The 18,841-nt window shown below is 34.3% G+C and overlaps 4 protein-coding genes and 1 non-coding gene across 7 annotated transcripts in view; 3 read left to right on the forward strand and 2 right to left on the reverse strand.

Annotated features, from left to right (window-relative positions):
- Positions 1 to 5,364: 5,364 nt before the first annotated feature.
- On the forward strand, positions 5,365 to 5,748 carry LOC21395700. Its single transcript, XM_010089906.1, has one exon. The coding sequence runs from the start codon at positions 5,365 to 5,367 to the stop codon at positions 5,746 to 5,748; it is 384 nt and encodes a 127-aa protein (XP_010088208.1).
- Positions 5,749 to 6,411: 663 nt separating this feature from the next.
- On the reverse strand, positions 6,412 to 10,210 carry LOC21395701 (peptidyl-prolyl cis-trans isomerase FKBP42). Of its 3 annotated transcripts, none has more exons than XM_024170067.1 (8): positions 10,088 to 10,210; positions 9,693 to 9,794; positions 8,697 to 8,879; positions 7,999 to 8,088; positions 7,609 to 7,793; positions 7,410 to 7,532; positions 7,144 to 7,296; positions 6,412 to 6,966 (listed from the first exon to the last, which is right to left on the reverse strand). In XM_024170067.1, exons 2-8 carry the CDS (start codon positions 9,727 to 9,729, stop codon positions 6,640 to 6,642), a joined length of 1,098 nt encoding a protein of 365 aa, XP_024025835.1. In that variant the 5' UTR covers positions 9,730 to 9,794; positions 10,088 to 10,210; the 3' UTR covers positions 6,412 to 6,639. The 3 variants fall into 3 exon arrangements, with proteins under 3 accessions (XP_024025835.1, XP_024025831.1, XP_024025833.1); XM_024170063.1 differs by having other exon boundaries at positions 9,693 to 9,804; XM_024170065.1 differs by having other exon boundaries at positions 9,693 to 9,813.
- Positions 10,211 to 12,842: 2,632 nt separating this feature from the next.
- On the reverse strand, positions 12,843 to 14,466 carry LOC112092922 (putative pentatricopeptide repeat-containing protein At1g12700, mitochondrial). Its single transcript, XM_024170242.1, is given in 3 exon segments — positions 12,843 to 13,693; positions 13,695 to 14,340; positions 14,342 to 14,466. Coding segments are annotated over 3 exon segments (1,590 nt in total). The 3' UTR covers positions 12,843 to 12,874.
- Positions 14,467 to 14,877: 411 nt separating this feature from the next.
- Positions 14,878 to 14,958, forward strand: TRNAL-AAG. Its single transcript has one exon. It is a non-coding gene; the product is annotated as a tRNA-Leu (tRNA).
- A 473-nt stretch (positions 14,959 to 15,431) lies between these two features.
- Positions 15,432 to 18,841, forward strand: part of LOC21395702 (cation/H(+) antiporter 28) — a 3,586-nt gene continuing 176 nt past the window's right edge. The window contains exons 1-4 of the mRNA XM_024170167.1: positions 15,432 to 15,629; positions 16,370 to 17,389; positions 17,695 to 18,285; positions 18,400 to 18,841. The exon at positions 18,400 to 18,841 is cut by the window's right edge and continues 176 nt beyond it. Coding sequence (XP_024025935.1) covers positions 15,432 to 15,629; positions 16,370 to 17,389; positions 17,695 to 18,285; positions 18,400 to 18,841 — 2,251 coding nt within the window. The remainder of the gene's footprint in view (positions 15,630 to 16,369; positions 17,390 to 17,694; positions 18,286 to 18,399) is intronic.

Consider the following 18,841-nt stretch of genomic DNA (forward strand, 5'->3'; position numbering starts at 1 on the left):
CCCACTTAAATTTTTTTTTTAATTTTATATGTGTATTTTGTTAAAAATTATAATTGACCCCTTAAAAATTTTAAATCATATATGTTCATCTTCTCTGAAAATTAAAATTATATATTTCTTCTTTGTCACTTAATTGTGTGGACTCACCCTTTTTTAAGATCCATATTTGGAAACAAAAACAAAAAAATCCCACCTAATGAAGAAGGCCAATATGCAAATATTGCAAGCCGTAAGGATTCACTATTTCATTTTAATGGCACGGATTTCATTCCCATATAGGGGCAAACAAAAAAAAAGTGTTTATGTGATATTTAATTTTTTCTTGAAAATTTTATGTGATGTTTATGGATTAAGAAAGTCAAAAGATTCTATTACAGTCGGAAAATTTATGATATGGCCATAAGAAAAAGTGCCTCATTTTTAGGAAAGCGAATGTCTAGTGTCTACTAATAAACACAAAATTATATAGATATTTAAAAGTCAAAAGAATTCTATTATAATTAGGAAACTCTCAGATATGGCAATGAAAAAATTGGAAACAGAATTGGTAAAATAAGAAGCAAGAGACAAAGAAAATATCCGCTAAAAACAAGAAATTACAAGTGGTATATCTATAATTATAATACCCTAACAAACAAAATAGTGAAATACCCCAAAGCAAATCCCTATTTTAAAGGATTATAATTTCTTTTCTAACTATTTTGTCTAATATAACTTTGGGGCACACATTCATCAACCTTTCTAGTTATACGGAATATACAATTTCTATTTTCTATTTTGATTTGTTTTTCGTAGGTGAATATATTTCTATTTTGATTTTTCTTGGTGAATAGAATTTCTATTTTCATTTGACCACTCAGTCATTGGGTAGAATTTTTACTTTCTGATTTGATTTGACCCTTCAGTCCTATATTTACACGCGGCGTTATACTATTGGTTCCACTAGTGTATTTCGTGGACCCTGCAAATTTTTGTCGTGTGTAAGACTTTGAAAAAGGCGAGATGCCCGTTTAAACTCATCTAAAATGATTTTATTTTTTTATGAAATTTTTACTTTCTGATTTGATTTGACCCTTCCGTCTTATATTTACACGTGGCGTTATACTATTGGTTCCACTAGTGTATTTCGTAGAGCCTGCAACTTTTTGTCGTGTGTAAAGACTTTAAAAAAGACGAGAGACCGGTTTACAACTCATTCTAAAATTATTTTATTTTTTATATAAAAATAAAAATAAAAATATTTTTAATTTTAAATAAAAATTATTTTTAAAAATGTGTTTAATAATTATATTAAGAGATTATTTTTTATATAAAAAAACACATTAATGTCTCTCTTTTTTTGCTCAAGAGAGAGAAAAAAATAAAAATAAAAAATAAAAAACGACTAAAAATTATTTTTTATTTCTCCATCGTTTTACACTAAATTAAAAATTCATTTTCATTCTCATTTTTTATAATTATTACGTCAAAAACACTTTTAAAAATATTTTTATTTTTTTTTTAAATATAAAAGTTAAAAATATGATCAATTTTAAACACGATCGAGATTTGGCCATTGGCAAATCAAGCGGCAGCTAGAGTGCTACCAGTTGCTCAAATTGCATTTTGGTAAAAGACCCAAAATACCACTGTATACCATTAACTCTTCTTATTATTCAGATTCCAAATATATCAATGTGGATAAGACGTGTCTAAGGTGTACACATACAAGTACCTGATCTGTTAGTCTCAATGTCGACGTGGATAAGACACATGGAATCCTCATAGAAGATTACATGGCATGGTCTCTAACAAAGATGTGGGGATCGACTGAGTCCAATAAACCGAAGACAACATATTCTAAAGCCCTCTTTGTTATTAAATTACCAAAACACTCATATGCAAGTATGGTAGGACGTAGACGACGTCAACGGAACTGCACTGGCGTAGTATAGTAGGAGAAGTAATCGAACTGTTAATGGAGAAGTGATTTAAAGATGTACATACGGTTATTTAAAAAAGTTGGTAAGTTCTTACTCCGGAGGAATACAGGTCACTCTAAGAGCAAGTTTTGCGTATTTTTTAAGAAGCTGATGAGTACTTATTCAAGAGGAACACAAGTTGCTCCAAAACTGAGTTTTATGTGTTTCCAGCATAGTAGGAAGTAGTTACGCTGGAGGGACGCAAGTTACTCTAAGAGCAAAGTGGCAACATGTGATGTTTCACGGCCTTTTGACACTTCCAGAAATGTGCTCTAGAGGGGTGTAAGTCGCATCGGAGACGGATTTCAGACTTTTTAAAAAAGCCGAAGAACTTAGCATGTTCCTCATGGATGAGTAAGGATGGATGAATAAAGTGTTTAAAGACTTTTTTTTTTTTTTTTTGAAGATGAACACTTAAAGTCTAGACAAAGTTTTGAAATTCCTTCGAAGATCTTCGAACCTGAAGAGCACAAAGCTCAAAGAACACTAAAGTCTTTAGAACAAAAGACTTTAACTCTTATAAGTCTTTAGCATAAAAGACTTTAACTCTCGGAAGAAAATCACTCAGATCTGTGTGTTAATGGTGTAAGGATGATGTGTATTGTGTACTTATCAATAAAATTTTGACACCTCATGGCTTGGTCTTGGTATCGGTAGCATTGTTTGAAAAGAAATACTAGTATCATTCTTTGCCTCTCTTTGTCAATTTCTACATTTATTATTTAATACGTGGACTTTACTATCTCATTTTTATTTAAATAATAACATATTACGTTAGTAGTGTTCACGTGTCAAATAATAAAGACAAATTGAGTGACAAAAAGAATGATTTTAGTATTTTTCTAGTTCAAATATTAAATGGACGAAAATCAGTAGTAGGTACACAAAGACCTCGTTCGCTTTGCGGATTTACGTTTTCAATTCGAACTGAGATGTGACATTTTTTAAGAATTTTTAACTGTAATAAAAAAGTTAAATGTGACATTTTATGATAGCTTTTAAATCTTAAATCGGTAAAATGAACGAGGCCAAAAGAACTCGCGACCTCATCCATGTATGTTGAGCTTGTCACGCGTGGCCGTATCAAAGGACGAGTTCAAGGAATATACCGACTACACATTGTTCACAAATTGATTAAAAAAAACAAAAAGAAAAAAGAAGACGGTTTGACTCTTCCTTAGACTTCCTACGTCATAATTCTCTTTTAAGTCTTTGACTATATCTCGCCATCGTTCTCTCCTCTTGTACTAATGATGGAACTAAAATGGACGGCGTAGATTCTTTGTAGGGGTTACAAATCTAGTTGTGATCTAGTTTGAATTTTCATCTGGCCCACCATTAGGAAGGTAGTCCATACGTGCAAGGTATAAATAGGAAAGATGGGCGGTCAAGATGGGCCCAAAATTTAAGGAGACGTTTGGTTCATAAATTAAAATTATTTTTGATGTATGTGTTATTTTTATGAGAAAAAATATTGTAACGAACTATGAACTATGATTCAAATTAAGGTACGAATCCCCTAACCAAATAACCCCTAAATCTCGAGTTATGAAAACTCGAATACAGTAAAAACATGATAAACGTTCGATAAATTAATAATCTTAATTAAATAATAAAAATTTTCCGTCCTGATTTAGATTAACATATTATATTAATAAATTTAATAAATGCATAAGATAAAATTTTTTGAGAAAAGTATATAAATTAATTTACATGTTTACATATAAAATTTCAAAAGTTATCATGCATATGATTCATATTATATACAAATATTATGTACATGTATATAGAAACCTATAAATTAGTGTGATACTGTGATTATATTGTAAATAGATTGTTAATAAGTACAGGCATATAATTGATTTACGTATTTTTCAAATTTAATGCCTAATAGAAAAAAGAGCTCCTTAATATGATGAATTTTATATCTTATTTACTATTATTTTTTGTAATTAATTTTTCTTAAATTTATATTTCATTCGGCCCTAAAGGATTCGGAAAAAAATTATAGTACTTATGCCGTTGTACTTTAAAATAAACAATTGCTATTAAAAAGTCAGAATGATACCCAAGACACAAGTTATTAAAATATAATATATTCTTAAATTTAAAAAATATTAATTCATTGATAAATTAATAATATTTTTTCTAAGTTTTTTTTTAATAGAGGTTTTACTGTATTTTGAAATCTTGGCTCAAGTGAAAATAAAAAAAAATAATTGATAAATCTCATTCAATTATTTTTCTTATATATATCCGAGATGACAAAACAAATTAATTGCTTGTTCCCAAAGGTTTTTAGGTAGTTTTTGAAATTTTCTTCTTCTTTCTAACAGGATTTAGTTGTCTATAACAGTTTTTTTAAGGGAATTTTTCTTACCTTTTTTATTTTTTTTATTTTTTAATTGCAATGGCATATATCTTAAATCAAAGCATCAGTACTTACACGAGGGAATAATGGGTTACATCTGTCCTCTCTTAAGAGGGGGGAAAAAAGAAAAAGAAAATCTTCTCATTTCAACTCTTTGGATCCTGAATCTCATCAAATAAACACACAAAAAAGAAGAAGAAAAAAAAGAAAAAAAAAAAGGTTCCAAACATTGATTTCTAATTGGCGCGTGACAAAAGATGTCGTGCAAACATGCATCATAAAATATTAACACGAACACGTCGGACTCATAATACAAGTTGATACTCGCATAACACATTTAAATTAGTATGTAATATACATGATTGATACGACTATGACGGATGACCCAACTTAAATTCTTTAATTGCCATCCTTACTTAAAATCCCTTGCTCATTAGAGGGGAAAAAAAAAAAATAAGAATAATAATAATAAAAGAAGATTTTTTTTGGTACGTCAATATACTGATTGGTTAAGTTTTTTATCCGTCAGATCTGTATAAAATCATTTAAAAGTTAAAAAATACAAAGATCTAATGATTATAAAAACTTGACATACCATTACGCCAAACGCATCCTTACCTGCATCAGTTAGGTAACGTTTATTTTAAGAATTTACCTGATTTCAAATCATAATTCGTGATTGTATTTTTCTTGTATAAAAAATTTAAATTTAAAAAATTAAAATTATAAATTGTGATTCTGAACCTATAAATTAAACGGACAAAAAATGGCCATCAAATGCAGAGTCAGCTTCCCACTAACTTGTCCTCACATGGACAAAGCCAAAGCCTGATCCATTCTTTGAAAGGTCACAATATGCTTTTCCTTGGTTAAAATATCTTCTCATTCTCCAAATTTCCATGATAAGATCAAAACACCACAGCCATAGTCATTGACCCTTCCTGAATTTATCTTTTCTTTAAAAAAATAAAAATAAAAAATTCCTCTCTTTTCCAAATTCTGATAATCATATTTCTTCATGATCTTCTAACTATGGCTGCTCTTTCAGCTAGGAGTTGTTTCTACGGCAAAACCAATCTCAACATTCGGAAATTCCCAGAAAGAAGTAGTCCAAGAACTCTAGTTATCGTGTCTTGCCAGAGCCAGGAACCAATTGATGAAGTTACAGACAAGCTTAGAACAAAGGAAGAGATTAAACCAAAGGAGCAGAAGGAAGGAAATAAACAATCTTTGCCTTATTTCCTTGGCTTTGAGGAGCTGGGAAAGTCCTTGAGAGAGAATTTGAGCCCAAAGCAAAAGGGTGACTGGAAAGATGTGACTTTAATGAGCATATCTTTTGCTGTTTATGTATATATGTCACAACAGATTGTTTGTGCTTACTTTGCTTGGATGTCCATTCCTAGACAACAATGGTAGAGTGTAGAATTACACCTTTTCTGATGAAAAAGTGGGGTTTACGTCTTTTTGGTTTATTTTCAATAAAAATGTTGTTTGGGGTGTTGGGATCTGTGATTATGAAAGATTGTCAAATGGGGTCCTGGTTTATGTTACTTTGGCTTATATTCTGTTTGTAGATTGTATGTATAGTTGTTTATATAAGCAAAAAAGCCTAATAAAAATTATGTTTTGGTGATGTACCAAATATTTGTAATCTTGCAATCCTGTTAAATATAGGATTAGCAATTCCAAACATTTTGGTATTGTAACATGCTAAATATAGGATTAGCATGCCTCTGCATTAGAGTTAGTGTAACTAATGTACTTTATGTATGTGTACATATGCACCTTTGCATGTGGCTTAAACCTTCAGATGCGCGTACTTACCAAGTCTACTTAAGACATTAAATAAAACAACAAAGAATAAACAAATTTGAAGATGTGTTTACCAAAGTCTTCTCCAACTGAAGAGGAAATTAATTTGCGCCAATCGACTTAAAACCCAAGGTTAAAAATAATCCCGAAGAATAGACCCATCTACTAAGTCAGCTAGGTGACAAACAGTCAAACAACATTGTAGACTGGTTATTAATTAAACAAACTAACGAAGAATGTAGCTGGATATTAATTTGAAAAAAAAAAAAAAAAAATCTAACCACCATAGACTTTGTTTTTGCATACCTTCCAAAAGTCCGTGATCAAATTTCCTGATACAATTCAAACCGCAAAAAAGAAGTAGAAAAGTAACACACAATCATACAAGCTGGTCCGTTTATTTTTCAGCCTAACATTTGCCGCACAGACACTCAAGACCAGGGATTAGTTCATGCTATTCAAGAAGGCTAGCTTGACACAAGTTGAAGAGCTTTACTAGTCAGATTTTTGCCTTTGGCGTCTAAAAAGACGATAGAATATCGATAGCAACCATTGCCAGAAAACAATCAAGAAGTTCGTTCGCTTTTGTTTCGCTACTGGAGGTGGTCCAAAGATTCCCTTATAGATCTCCCTTTGCTTCTGATAAAGAGCCTTGTCTTGTTCAGCCAGCAAACGCAACTCCCTTGCAATGACTTTGTCCTCTGGCGCAAATTTCCGAGCCTTGAGGAAGTCTTCCTGGGCAGCATCTGTCTGTCCAAGCTCCGCCCTTGCCTTTCCTCGCCTGAAAAGCGCTTTCATATTGTTTTCATCCTCTGATAATACCTGCAATATATCGAATTTTCATTTTCCACCATCCGAAAGGATCAATTGATAAACAATGGAAGAGTCATGCAACAAGTAAAAATCAGGTATCATAAAGTAAAATGAAAAACCCAAAATGAAGGTGGATACAGTCACAAAACATTTATTTACAATTTGCCAGTGGCATCATATACTTACTACGGTGCATTGTCCAATAGCTTCTTCATAGCGCTGAAGCTTTATTAAACACGCCGCCATGTTAAGATGGCACGGATTCTTAACAGCCAAGGCCATGTCGCGATACTTCCCAAACAATTGGAACATGAAGTCGTCGCCCATATATGTTATGGCCTGATATCAAGAAAACAAAGTGAGTAAATGGTAAGAAATAGAATTTGAACAAAATCAAGTGCCAATAAAAAATGATGAGAAATAGAAACAATTAAGGAAAAAAATTGAGTGACCATTGAATACTGTTGCATAGCCTCCTCCAGTTTTTCCTCCTTAAAAAGAGCATTTCCGTCCATCTTTCTTCTATCTGCCGCTCCGATCCTTTCCTCAACAGTCATGTCACCACGAGTTTTCCCCTAGTAATTAAAATAATCCACGTGTCAATAACATTTCATACATAATAACTCTGGAATTGTTTTGGAAGCAGCTTACTTCTTTGGTCTCATCGAATCCAATAAGCTCAACTTCATATATTAGATCAGCCTTGGGTGGAACATTTGGGAAAGAAAAGCTTCCTTCTTCTCCATAGCCTAATTGCCATCCTACATGTAGCAGCGCCCGCTCACCAGACCTCATGCTGGACACACTGATAGCCAAGCCCGTCATTTCTTTCTTCTCTGTCGTAGAAACAAAAAAGTTAACATTCACAACAAGGGTACATTTCAGAGTTATAGATGAGCAAAATCCAGAATCAGTATAGAACTCTTGCAACCATAAGGGTAAAAGGATGAAAAACTAACTGCAGATTGTACAGGAAACAAGTCGGGATTCGCACTAAAACTTGTATATATTGGAACTGGACAATAATCAGCCGAGCAGTACCTTTTCCTAAAACTATTTCAATTGGTTGTTGTTCCTGCCAAGTATCCTCAAACTTATGTCCTGTGCTCTCGGTCCATGCCCTGTAGTGAACTACATTTATAAAGCCAATCAGATAACCAAAAAACACAATAGGCGAAAGACAAATCGAGCTAGATGTCCAAACTTCTAGATTTCAATCTAAAAGCAATATCCAATCATTGCCTGACAACCCTTTCAACCACAACAAGAATATTGTGATATCAAAGTCTAGGCAATACTTAGTGACGCTGCAAAATCATAGCAATACAATTACTTTGAAGATTAGTACTGTCAACTGGGATCTCGCTACGAAGATTTTCCTTTGGGATCATAAACCAACTTGGGGGATTCCACAAATGACTAACACATGCTGAACCATGACTTTAGAACCCAGACTCATCTAAGCAAATCTTTATTTAACTTGCAACATGAAATTGGATAAAGGCCTATAACACAGTTGCCATGTAATCTACACCAAAAAGTACCCTGTTGGAACAAAACAGAAACGTAGACCAAAACAATTCATCATAGCCCAGGGCGAGTATAAAACAGTAGGCCTGACAAATCTCCACTTCAAAAGTTAACCAACCAAAAAAGAAAAAAAAAAGAAAAAAAAATCAATACATCTTCAAGGTGACATGTCGCAAAATAGTAGGCCTGACATTATCTCCGGTACTTACAGAAGCATGTTGAATATTTGGATGGTTTGGGGCCATGACCTTCCTTAACAACTTGCTTTGTGACTTTCTCTTGTAGAATTTCCACCTCTGAATCGACCTTCGGGGGTCCATTAGCGTCTTGAAGAGGTTCCCCATGAACAAAAGCAGCATCTTCAGTGACTATTTCACTCTCATCATCTTGAACTGTAATTAACAATGGGTATTATAGTTCTTTAAAGGTCTCTTTCAAAAGTCAACGCAAGTTTCATTAGTCTCATACTCCCATAAGAGTTCAAAAACATGAGAATCAATTTCAAGTGTAAAACTTGTACTCACGTATAAAAAAGGTTTATTATAAGGTTCTAACAAATCTGAACTTTGTTTTGCCTTTAAGTTCACATTGGACCGATGCCAAGACGAAATCATACCTATTTCATCAACTAGAATCTGATTTATAGACCCATAAGAGTCCAAAAATCACATCAATAATGTGAAATAAGACGTGATTATGAGCCTCAGACACGAGAATCATATTTATATGAAAACACATCAATCATTTAATTTTTTTAAAAAAAAGAACAAATAGATCATCAGAAATAAAACACGATTATCAACCTCGGATGTCATGCAATGTCATAATTAAATTCATCAACCAGAAGCTGATTTATAGACACATCCGAGTTCAAAAACAAAATCAATCATGAGCAACAAAATGTGATTATCAACCTCGGATGCAAATTTTATACCTACATCATCAACTAGAATCTGATTTATAGACCATAAGAGTGGGAAAACAGATCAATCATGACAAGTAAAATGTGATAAACTCCATAACTTATAATCTAATTCTCTTTCCATGTTAGGCAATACATGAAAACAATAAAAAAATCAATATCAGGCTAAATGTTCTTACCAGACATTTATTTTTCTATCCAATTCACATTCAAAATATATTTACAAAATGAAATCTTTATTTCTTTAAATCTAAAAAGGGAAGGTCAAAGAATGAGACATTACCAAGCGATTGACTTTGATGCTCCTGAACATCCTCCATTGATAATAAAATCTCTTATCCCCAAAAAATGGGATTCTTCAGAGACCCAATTGAAAGATAATTTACTGGAGAAATCTGATTCAACTACATGTCAATTCAATTCAAATACGAAAGCTGAAACTCTTGAATCTTTAGACCGGGAAAAAAACAGAACAAAACTAACACAAAATTACTGAATTCAGCTAAATTAGCACTTCTTAGAAAACGAAAATGCAGTAAAAGGAAACTATGCCATAAAAAAATGGAACTTTCTTCTTCCGTGTTTTGTTTTCTCCTCTTTTCCTGCAAATTTTCTCAGAGACCAAACGGAAAATAGCGGAAGAAGGAGAAAGTGGAAAGTGTTTGGAAGTGAACTTACGTTGGATTTAAGGTGCGATGCGAGGTGATTCGAGAGGTCGTCTCGGAATGGGGGTCAAACACTGAACAATGTTCGGAGTTTCAGTGATCGAAGAAGATTCCAGAAAGAAATTAAAATTAAAGAGAAAGGAAGACTTATTAATATTCAAGTAAAAAAACAAAAAAAAAGACATTAATATATATTTAACTAATTTATGTGAGAGATTTTTACTGTACTAAAAAAGTTAGATGTAATTATTTATGAGAGTTTTTCACTGTAATAAAATTTAAATTCTAAACTTAAATCGGTGAAATAAATAGAGTCTTAATTTTTTTTTCTCTTTTTTCTTTTAATCCAGGAGAAACAAGGCCTCGTTCATTTCACCGATTCGAATTTTTAGTTTTAGATTTCTACAGTAAAAAGCTCTCAGAAAATGTCACATCTAACTTTTTCTGTTATAGTGAAAAGCTATTTAAAAATGTCACATCTTAGCTCGAATTGAAAACTCGAATCCGCGAAGTGAACGAAGCCTGAATTAAGTTGGTCTTTTTTAAAAATATATATAAACAAATTAAATATATATATATATATATATTTGTATGCGAAGATCACGAGGTGGATTGGTGGACAAATTTTGAAGGAAAACAAAATTAAGCCAAAAAAAATACTAGATTAGATTAGCAAAAAAGAAAAAAAAATACTAGATTAAGGAACATTAGAAAAAAAATAATTATTTCGATTTCCAGTTTAATCTATCCAAAGAAAAGGTCAAGCAAAAAACAAAAAGAAAGAAATAATACTGACACGAATAATAATAATATGAAAAACATACTATATTAATGTGTTTTTCATGTCGATTTATGGATTCGGATATGTCGTTTCCTATTCAAACGGACATGCAAGAAAGGGCGGAGGGAGGTGGGCCCTGGGGACATATATGCCCCCTGGATTTTTAAGAGATTTTTTTTAGGCTCCTAAAGTTTTATTTTTTGTTTTACTTTAAATGCACATAGTTTTTCAATTTTTTCATATTTGTCCCCCTCTTAATAAACCAAAGTTTAAATACTTATAGTGTTTATCATATCAAAGTGATCTCAAATAAGAAAACTTCTATCAAATGACCTATTAATATAATTATCCTCAAATGTATCTCTATCCACACAACTCTCCTCAATTGTTGTCTCATAAATACTTCTTCTCTAGTTTGTCCTCATTGAAGTAATATTTTATTTTGAATGTGTCTCTATTTAATCATTCTTTTTTATTGTAGCACTCTCAGTTATTAGTTCTTCATACGTACTTTCTAATAATTTTGCCACTAAAATGTTTATTACTCAATATTGTTCTACGCGTATCTATACATGTATAATATTAACTAAAAATATATTATAATTAAAAACGTTCATTTCATCCATTCTCCTAAATTTTTTTATGAACTAAAAAGTTATGAGATTGATGACTTAAAAAAATAGTGAACTCATCACAAAATTTTATATTTAAGCAAGAAATTCAATAAACTAATTATGTATGTGTTTAACATACGTCTCTATTTAGTTAATAGTATTAGGAGTCGATATTTTAAAATTTTTTAATGTTTTTAATGTTTTCAATTTATGCTCCACCTAAATTAAAATCCTGACTCCGTCACTGCATGCAAGTGGTGACCACATGTTATTTAATATTGAGAGAAAAAAAATGAGGTAATTTCCTATTAGAAAGAGATAGAAACGCCGTTTCTTGTATGCATGGACGACGAGTCGTTCATTGTAAGGGATGGAAGTGGACGCGTCGATTGCTAGATGTCGTTTTCTCTAGGACGTGGGAACGACAAAGACATGATGGCGTTTATGTGATACAGTAGCCGTTTGTCAAAAAACAACATTGTTTGACTTAAAAAAAATTGATGTCGTTTGCTAATATAACGTGATAAAATGCCATTTCCTATGTGAAAAAACTGCGTGTCGTTTCTATCTGGGGCATGACAAACGACACGTCATATCTCTAGAAAGAAAGGATAAGTCGTCGTCTTGTCACTTCTGTAACCAATATGTCTTTTAATAGCTTATAGTCGTTCTCATTTTGGATAAAGATGACTCGTCGTTTATTTTGGAATGTTGTTTCCCTCCATGATAAGATGCTCATTTAATCGAGAAACCAAACCACGTGTCGTTTGATCCTAAGTAGAAGACACATCGTTTAGATATTTACAAAACATGCCGTTTTCATCCTAAGTGTAATCTAAATGACGTTTAGGATCATAAAAGACACGTCGTTTCTGTGTCTAGGATGAGTAATGACATGCCCTTGCCATATGAGTTGGACGAATGAAGATGGCAATTATTTTTCCCATTATTAGTAGCACATTTTTCTCTTACCATGTGTCGTTTTATATATTTTGACAGAAGTAAAATTAAAAATGATAAATAGCAACTTAACAACCAATCTTTAAGTGTTTTCATGTCCCAAAGTGCATAAAAAACCTGCTCTCTCTCTCTCTCTTATTTTTTTTTTTAACTGCTCTTCCTTTTGTCCTTTTTATGCTTATTTATGTTTACTAGTCACGGTCATTCCATTGAACTTGAAGAATATAAGTTAATATTGGCATAGAAAAGAAGAAAAACCTAATACAAAACTTAAAAGACCTTTGAGGAAATCTCTGCAATTTGGAAAGTACAATCAACGCAGCATGCTGCGTTTACCACTCTTCAGCAATAGATTAGAACAAGATGTTCATGCAAATCATGTAAACAGAAATAAACTAAAAAATAGAGTACAATATATTGATTTTCCCATAGTAAAACAACATATTCAACTTACACAATTCTTTTTTACCACCAGCTGTAAGGAAGAATCTAATTTACCTTTAGCAACCAAATCGACAAATAACTCATAAGTTGAATTGTCTCCAGAAAAACCCTTTGCCACCATTTCATCCTTAAACTGCAACGCTCTAGATATCTCATCATTACGAACAAGTCCCCGGATCATTAAATTATAAGTGCATTCGTCTGAAGGGCATCCTTTTTCTTCCATTCCCTTGTGCAAATTAAGAGCTTCACCTACGAGACCTCCTCTAAGAAGTCCATCGATCATTATGGTATAAGTCTTCACATTATATTGTAAGCCTTTAGATGGTAACTTGGAAAAGAGATCCTTTGCAGCTGCAAGATTTCCAGCTTTGAGCATGCCTCCAACAAGGGTAGAGTAGACCGCGATATTGAGAGGTAACTTCTTCTCTTCCATATCTTTAACCAAAATTACTGCTTCTTCAAGCTCTCCAATTTTACACAAGCCATCAAGTAAAATACAATATGTCTGAATATCTGGTGGCTGCCCAACAGCTTGCATCTCGTGAATTAGATCACGAGCGTGCCGAGTTCTCCCTAATTTACACAGACCATCAATTAGAGAGCTATAAGTAACAACATTTGCAACTAATCCCTTAGATGTCATTTCTTCAAACAGCCAAAGAGCCTCATCTATCATCCTCTTCTTACAATATCCGTTTATCAAAATGCTATAACTAAATACATCACTTTCAAAACCATTTTCGATCATCGTATCAAACACTTTTCTAGCATCATCCATTTCTCCTCGCAAACAATAGCCGTCCATAAGTGAATTATAACGTCACAACATTTGGCTTGATGCCTCTTTCAATCATACTTTCCAACACATCTTGTGCCTCGGCAACCCTCCCTTCTTTGCAAAAAGCATCGACCAAGATACTATAAGTTCGTACGTTAGGACAGATATTTCGGTCGATCATTCCATTAAACAACCTCATAGCTTCTTTCAATTCACCTATCATGCACACCCCATGAATCAAGCTTGTATAAGTAACAACGTCCGGAACAATGTCTTTTCTTCTCATTACGTTGAAGAGGTCGAGAGCATTTGCAACCAGGCCTTCCTTGCAAAGGCCGTCAATAACAGTGCTATAGGAAACAATGTTTGGCTTGCAGTTCTCTTCCTTTTCCATTTTTTTAAGCAAGAGAATAGCCGCAACACTGTTTCCCATTTTACAATTCCCATCAAGCAATATGGAATAAGTAATCACATTTGGCTCACAGCCTCCTTTCTTCAATTTGTTAAAGCACTCTTCTGCTTCAGCAATCTTTCCCTCAACGAAAAACCCCTTCATTAGAGTATTCATGGTCACAACATTTGGTTCGAAACCAAATTTAATGAGTTTTCCAAGGACACATAATCCAGAGCGCATTTGGTGCAAATGACAGAAACAATTCATCACAATGTTTAGAGTGCAATCCGTAGGCATTTCCTTGCATACCCATTTGCTGATACAAAGAAATAACAAGAGAATAATGTTTGGTCTTGACGAGTTTACCCAACAATTGATTGAAAGCCGCAACGGAAGGAAGAGGATGACATCGGAGCATCCTCTGAAAGGAATCCAAAGCGGCTTCAACATTAATATTCACGAAGTGGGTTTTGTTTGTTTTGGTTGTATGGCCATCTTTTGGAGAGGATTTGGAACGAATGTGATTGTGAGCTATAAAATTGTTATTGAACAAAGCAAAAGAAGAAGCAGAACAAATAAACGACATACCTCCAACTCCATGGCCATTCAAAAAAGCAAAGTTGGATTTAGAACCACTTGTATGAATCTTCAACATCTTTTCGACAAATAGTAAACGGTTTTTTTTTTTTTTTTTTGATGAGCAGAAGATAGAAATGATATAAAGAAAGAAACGACAACTGGTAAAAGAAGAAAAGCAAAAGCACTATATCGTAGCGAACTATATTTAATCAAATAATACAATAATTATACACCATCTTTGCCATCAAATGTTGAGATGGCCGAGTTGGTCTAAGGCGCCAGATTAAGGTTCTGGTCCGAAAGGGCGTGGGTTCAAATCCCACTCTCAACACATAATGATGTTTTTTTTCTTTTTAGTTTTTTCATATATCGTCTTCTCATATTTCAAGACAAATTTTTTATTATCAAAGGAGTTATTGGTGATTTTCCATTTGTCATTCTCTCTTTAAAACTCAGAATGCAAATTGCGCCTCATCTTCACATGGTTCAATATATATATATATATATATATAAATATATATTTCAATAAAAAAAAAAAAAAAGTGAGATGGCTAATTGTCCGACCAACACTCCTAAGTTTTCTCCTAAAAGAATGCAATCAATGGCAGCCATTAAATCAGTCTCTGGACAAAACTGAGGGTGAAGAAGAATTGGTCTCATGGCATTTGCCCACTTCCAAAACACAAATTGAAAAAAAAAAATAAGAAAGAAAGAAAAAAGAAATAAAGTTTCAGAAAAAGAGATATCTTTGAGAAAGTCATGAATGTGTAAGAAGAAGAAGAAGAAAAAAAAAAGAGAGAGACAATGGCTAGTACTAATATGAGCGTCAATGATTTTGGGAGTTTGTCGTTTGGAGATAGCCAATGTAGGGGAAGGTTGACTGAGATCTTCACAAAAGTGGCCATTAATCTTTTGGGTTTCTTCTTAATAGCCGGTTTCTGCAATGCTCTCCACTATATCTTGAGGCCATTTTCACAACCTCGTATCACCTCGGATATCTTTGTATGCCATCTCTGACTATACTCTTGGAACAAATGAATGCTACCTAAACAATCTATAAAAATGACATAAATTGGGTGAGATCTTATACGTAGTTGTGTCCAAATGTGATCATGAATCTACGTGGCTCTTACATTTTATGCGAGTCATGATGCGGAGCACAATTAATGTCTGAAAGCATAACTCTTTTGTTTCTGTATTTGTGATTTTCTTAGAGGTTAAGAATAGAATAGGAAGAATGTAAAATAGTGTTTGAATTGATAATTTGGTTGAAATTATGTTAGAAAATAAAACCGAATATATATAATTATGTTAATATATATATATATATATATATATATTTGCCTAAGCTATTTGGATTCGTATTTGAAATTGTTCTTCATAGAAGGAATAATGATCAGAATACACAATTAAAACAAATTGCTCTTTCTTTAGGCAGCAAGGCATATAAAAATAGTTAAGATACAGCTCTAATTAGATTGAATACGTTCTTCTGCTAGGCAGGTTATGAATCTCATTCTAGCCAACCTCGAACAATAGCATACAAATATTTTTGAATATTGAATACAGAGAAAATTAGAACTGAATTTTTATAGCATTAAACAACTGGAATATCAACACTAGTCACTCTCAATAAGCACTCTGCCACCAAATTGTGAGAAAGACACAGATTTATACTAACCTTATCTTTTTTGTTTTTTTTTTTTCGTTTTTTTATTTTTTTTTATTTTGGTGGCGTGTAGGTGGGATTGATTATTGGAAACTTGGGGTTCGTACACAGGGCAGTGAACAAGTCAACAGCAAAGACCTTGAGATTCATAGTGGATTTTGGAATGATATGCTACATGTTTGTTTTGGGCATAGAAATGGATCCATACACAATTTTTAAGATACCATCTAAGGATGCAAAAGTGGCCTATGCAGGAATGGTTTCCACATTCATCCTAGCATGTGCCATAACACCATTTATGCACTACACGGACCGATTTGGGATGGACTTCACCCTCTCCCTCTCCACCATGCTTGCTAGCACCGCCTCTCCGGTGCTCACCCGCCTCATAACCAGCCTCAAGATAGGCAAGTCCGACATAGGTCGCCTTGTCATTGCCGCCGGAATGCACTCCGATTTCATCTCAACTCTTGTCATCTCCCTCGGCTACATCATCTACCCATTCACGAGTAAGGACGAGGAGGAGGGTAAGCACGTTTCCCCGGACGCCTTTTCACGGTTCCGAGCCACTATTCTAATGGGTTGTGCCTTGCTATTCCAAGCAGTGGTTGCAGCCACCTTGTCACCAATTTTCATTAACTGGGTCAACAATGAGAACCCGGAAGGGAAACCAATGAAAGGGTCCCACCTAGTGCTCTCTGTGGCTTTCATGATCTTGATATGTTGTTGCTCTCCAGTGTATGGATATAACCCCATTCTAAGTGCATTCATGGCAGGAATTTTCTTGCCAAGAGAAGGGAGAGTGTCAAGATGGGTGGTTAGCAAGATTAACTACTTGTTGAGTACTATTTTCTACCCAATATTCTTCTTTTGGATGGGTTATGAGGCTAATTTGGGGGAGTTTGAGCTAGGAAGTCTCATGACATGGGCAAGGTTATTTGTGCTCTTTGGTATAGCGACCATTGGGAAAGTTTCAGGCACAGTAATCTCTGGGGCAATGTTGGGATTTAACTGGCCTGAATCTGTTGCTCTTGGCTTGCTTCTCACCGCCAAAGGCCATTTTCACATCTACTTGGCTATTGCTACAAACACGGTTAGTATACCTTCGTTTGTTTCATAACTTTGTACTGATCCGTCTGGTTTTAACATTTTTTTACTACAATAAAAAAATTCGATTTCTTCATACTTTGTATTTTTTGGTTGAGTGCCAACTTATTTGGATGTGATTGAAAATCATCAAATTTTTTTATCCAAAAACAAGAAAGATAGGCAATCCTAATTCAACGAAGAATGCCAAATCAAATATATCAATGATAACAAATATAAAACAACCTAATTACAAACAGTTTTAAATTCCCACAAGTAGTGAGTGCTTTAATTTTTATTGACAAAATGCAGGCCGGAAAAACATCTACTTCAACCAGCACAGTGATGATAATAGGGATCTTTTTCACCGTGGTCTACGTGCCGTCAATTGTGGCGCAAATCATCAAACGGGCAAGGAAACGCGCGCCTACTCACCGGATGGCGCTTCAATTACTTGACCCTGCCAACGAACTCCGCATACTGCTATGCCTTCATGGGCCTCAGAATGTGCCTAGCACCATAAACTTCATGGAGATATCTAGAGGGATAGCTAATCCCGGGATAGTGGTGTATGTCACGGACATGATTGAGCTCACCAACGAAATAGCAGCCACGTTAGTGAAAGGCGACGGACCAGACACGGTGACTGTGACAGATAAGGCAGTGGTGGAGATGAGAAATCAAGTCACTGCGGCGGTTGAGGCCTATGTGGATCAGGATAGCGATGGCATCATGCTTAGGCGAATGCTAGCGCTCTCTACGTTTAGTGGATTGCCCCAAGATGTGTGCATTTTGGCTGAGGACTTGATGGTGGCCCTCATCATATTGCCATTCCATAAGAGCCTACACGCAGATGGGACATTAGATGGAGGCCATTCCGGTTTTCGGTATGTCAACCGTAAGGTAACGATGCATTTTCATGGAACTTTAATAAATTGACCAATGTCACACTTAAAGAATGACTAATATTACCATAAACAATCCCTTTCTCCTTGATGGTGGCTATGTCTTAAATAGGTGCTGAGGAATGCCCCTTGCTCAGTAGGAATACTCGTCGACCGAGGTTTCAGATTGCTTGGGAAAACATCAACATCCTATGCATCTCTCAATGTGGCAGTCATCTTCATTGGTGGCAAGGATGATAGGGAAGCCCTAGCCTACGCGGGGCGTGTGGCACGACACCCCGGAGTAAGGCTCACAGTGATAAGGTTCTTGGTGGACACCAACTCAGACAATGCCTCAAGAAGGGCTGCGGGTAATTACAGGATCAACATTTCTGAGCAGGAAGAGGAGACCAACCTTGATGATGAATGCTTTGCCGGTTTCTACGAAAGACACGTTGGAGGCGGCCATGTCTCCTATTTGGAGAAGCATCTTGCAAATTCAGCTGAGACATACTCAACATTGAGGTCATTTGAAGGGCAGTACTCCCTTGTTATAGTGGGAAGAAGTGGTAGAG

The sequence above is a fragment of the Morus notabilis genome, unplaced genomic scaffold (assembly GCF_000414095.1).
Source record: "Morus notabilis unplaced genomic scaffold, ASM41409v2 Scaffold657, whole genome shotgun sequence".
Classification (NCBI taxonomy): domain Eukaryota; kingdom Viridiplantae; phylum Streptophyta; class Magnoliopsida; order Rosales; family Moraceae; genus Morus; species Morus notabilis.

Coding starts and splice junctions, on each gene's coding strand:
- LOC21395700 (XM_010089906.1), top strand. CDS start 5,365: ATGGCTGCTCTTTCAGCTAGGAGTTGTTTCTACGGCAAAACCAATCTC.
- LOC21395701 (XM_024170067.1), bottom strand. CDS start 9,729: ATGGAGGATGTTCAGGAGCATCAAAGTCAATCGCTTG. Junction 8,880..9,692: donor GCATCAAAGTCAATCGCTTG/GTAATGTCTCAT, acceptor TGTTAATTACAG/TTCAAGATGATGAGAGTGAA. Junction 7,297..7,409: donor CTATGCAACAGTATTCAATG/GTCACTCAATTT, acceptor TCTTGATATCAG/GCCATAACATATATGGGCGA.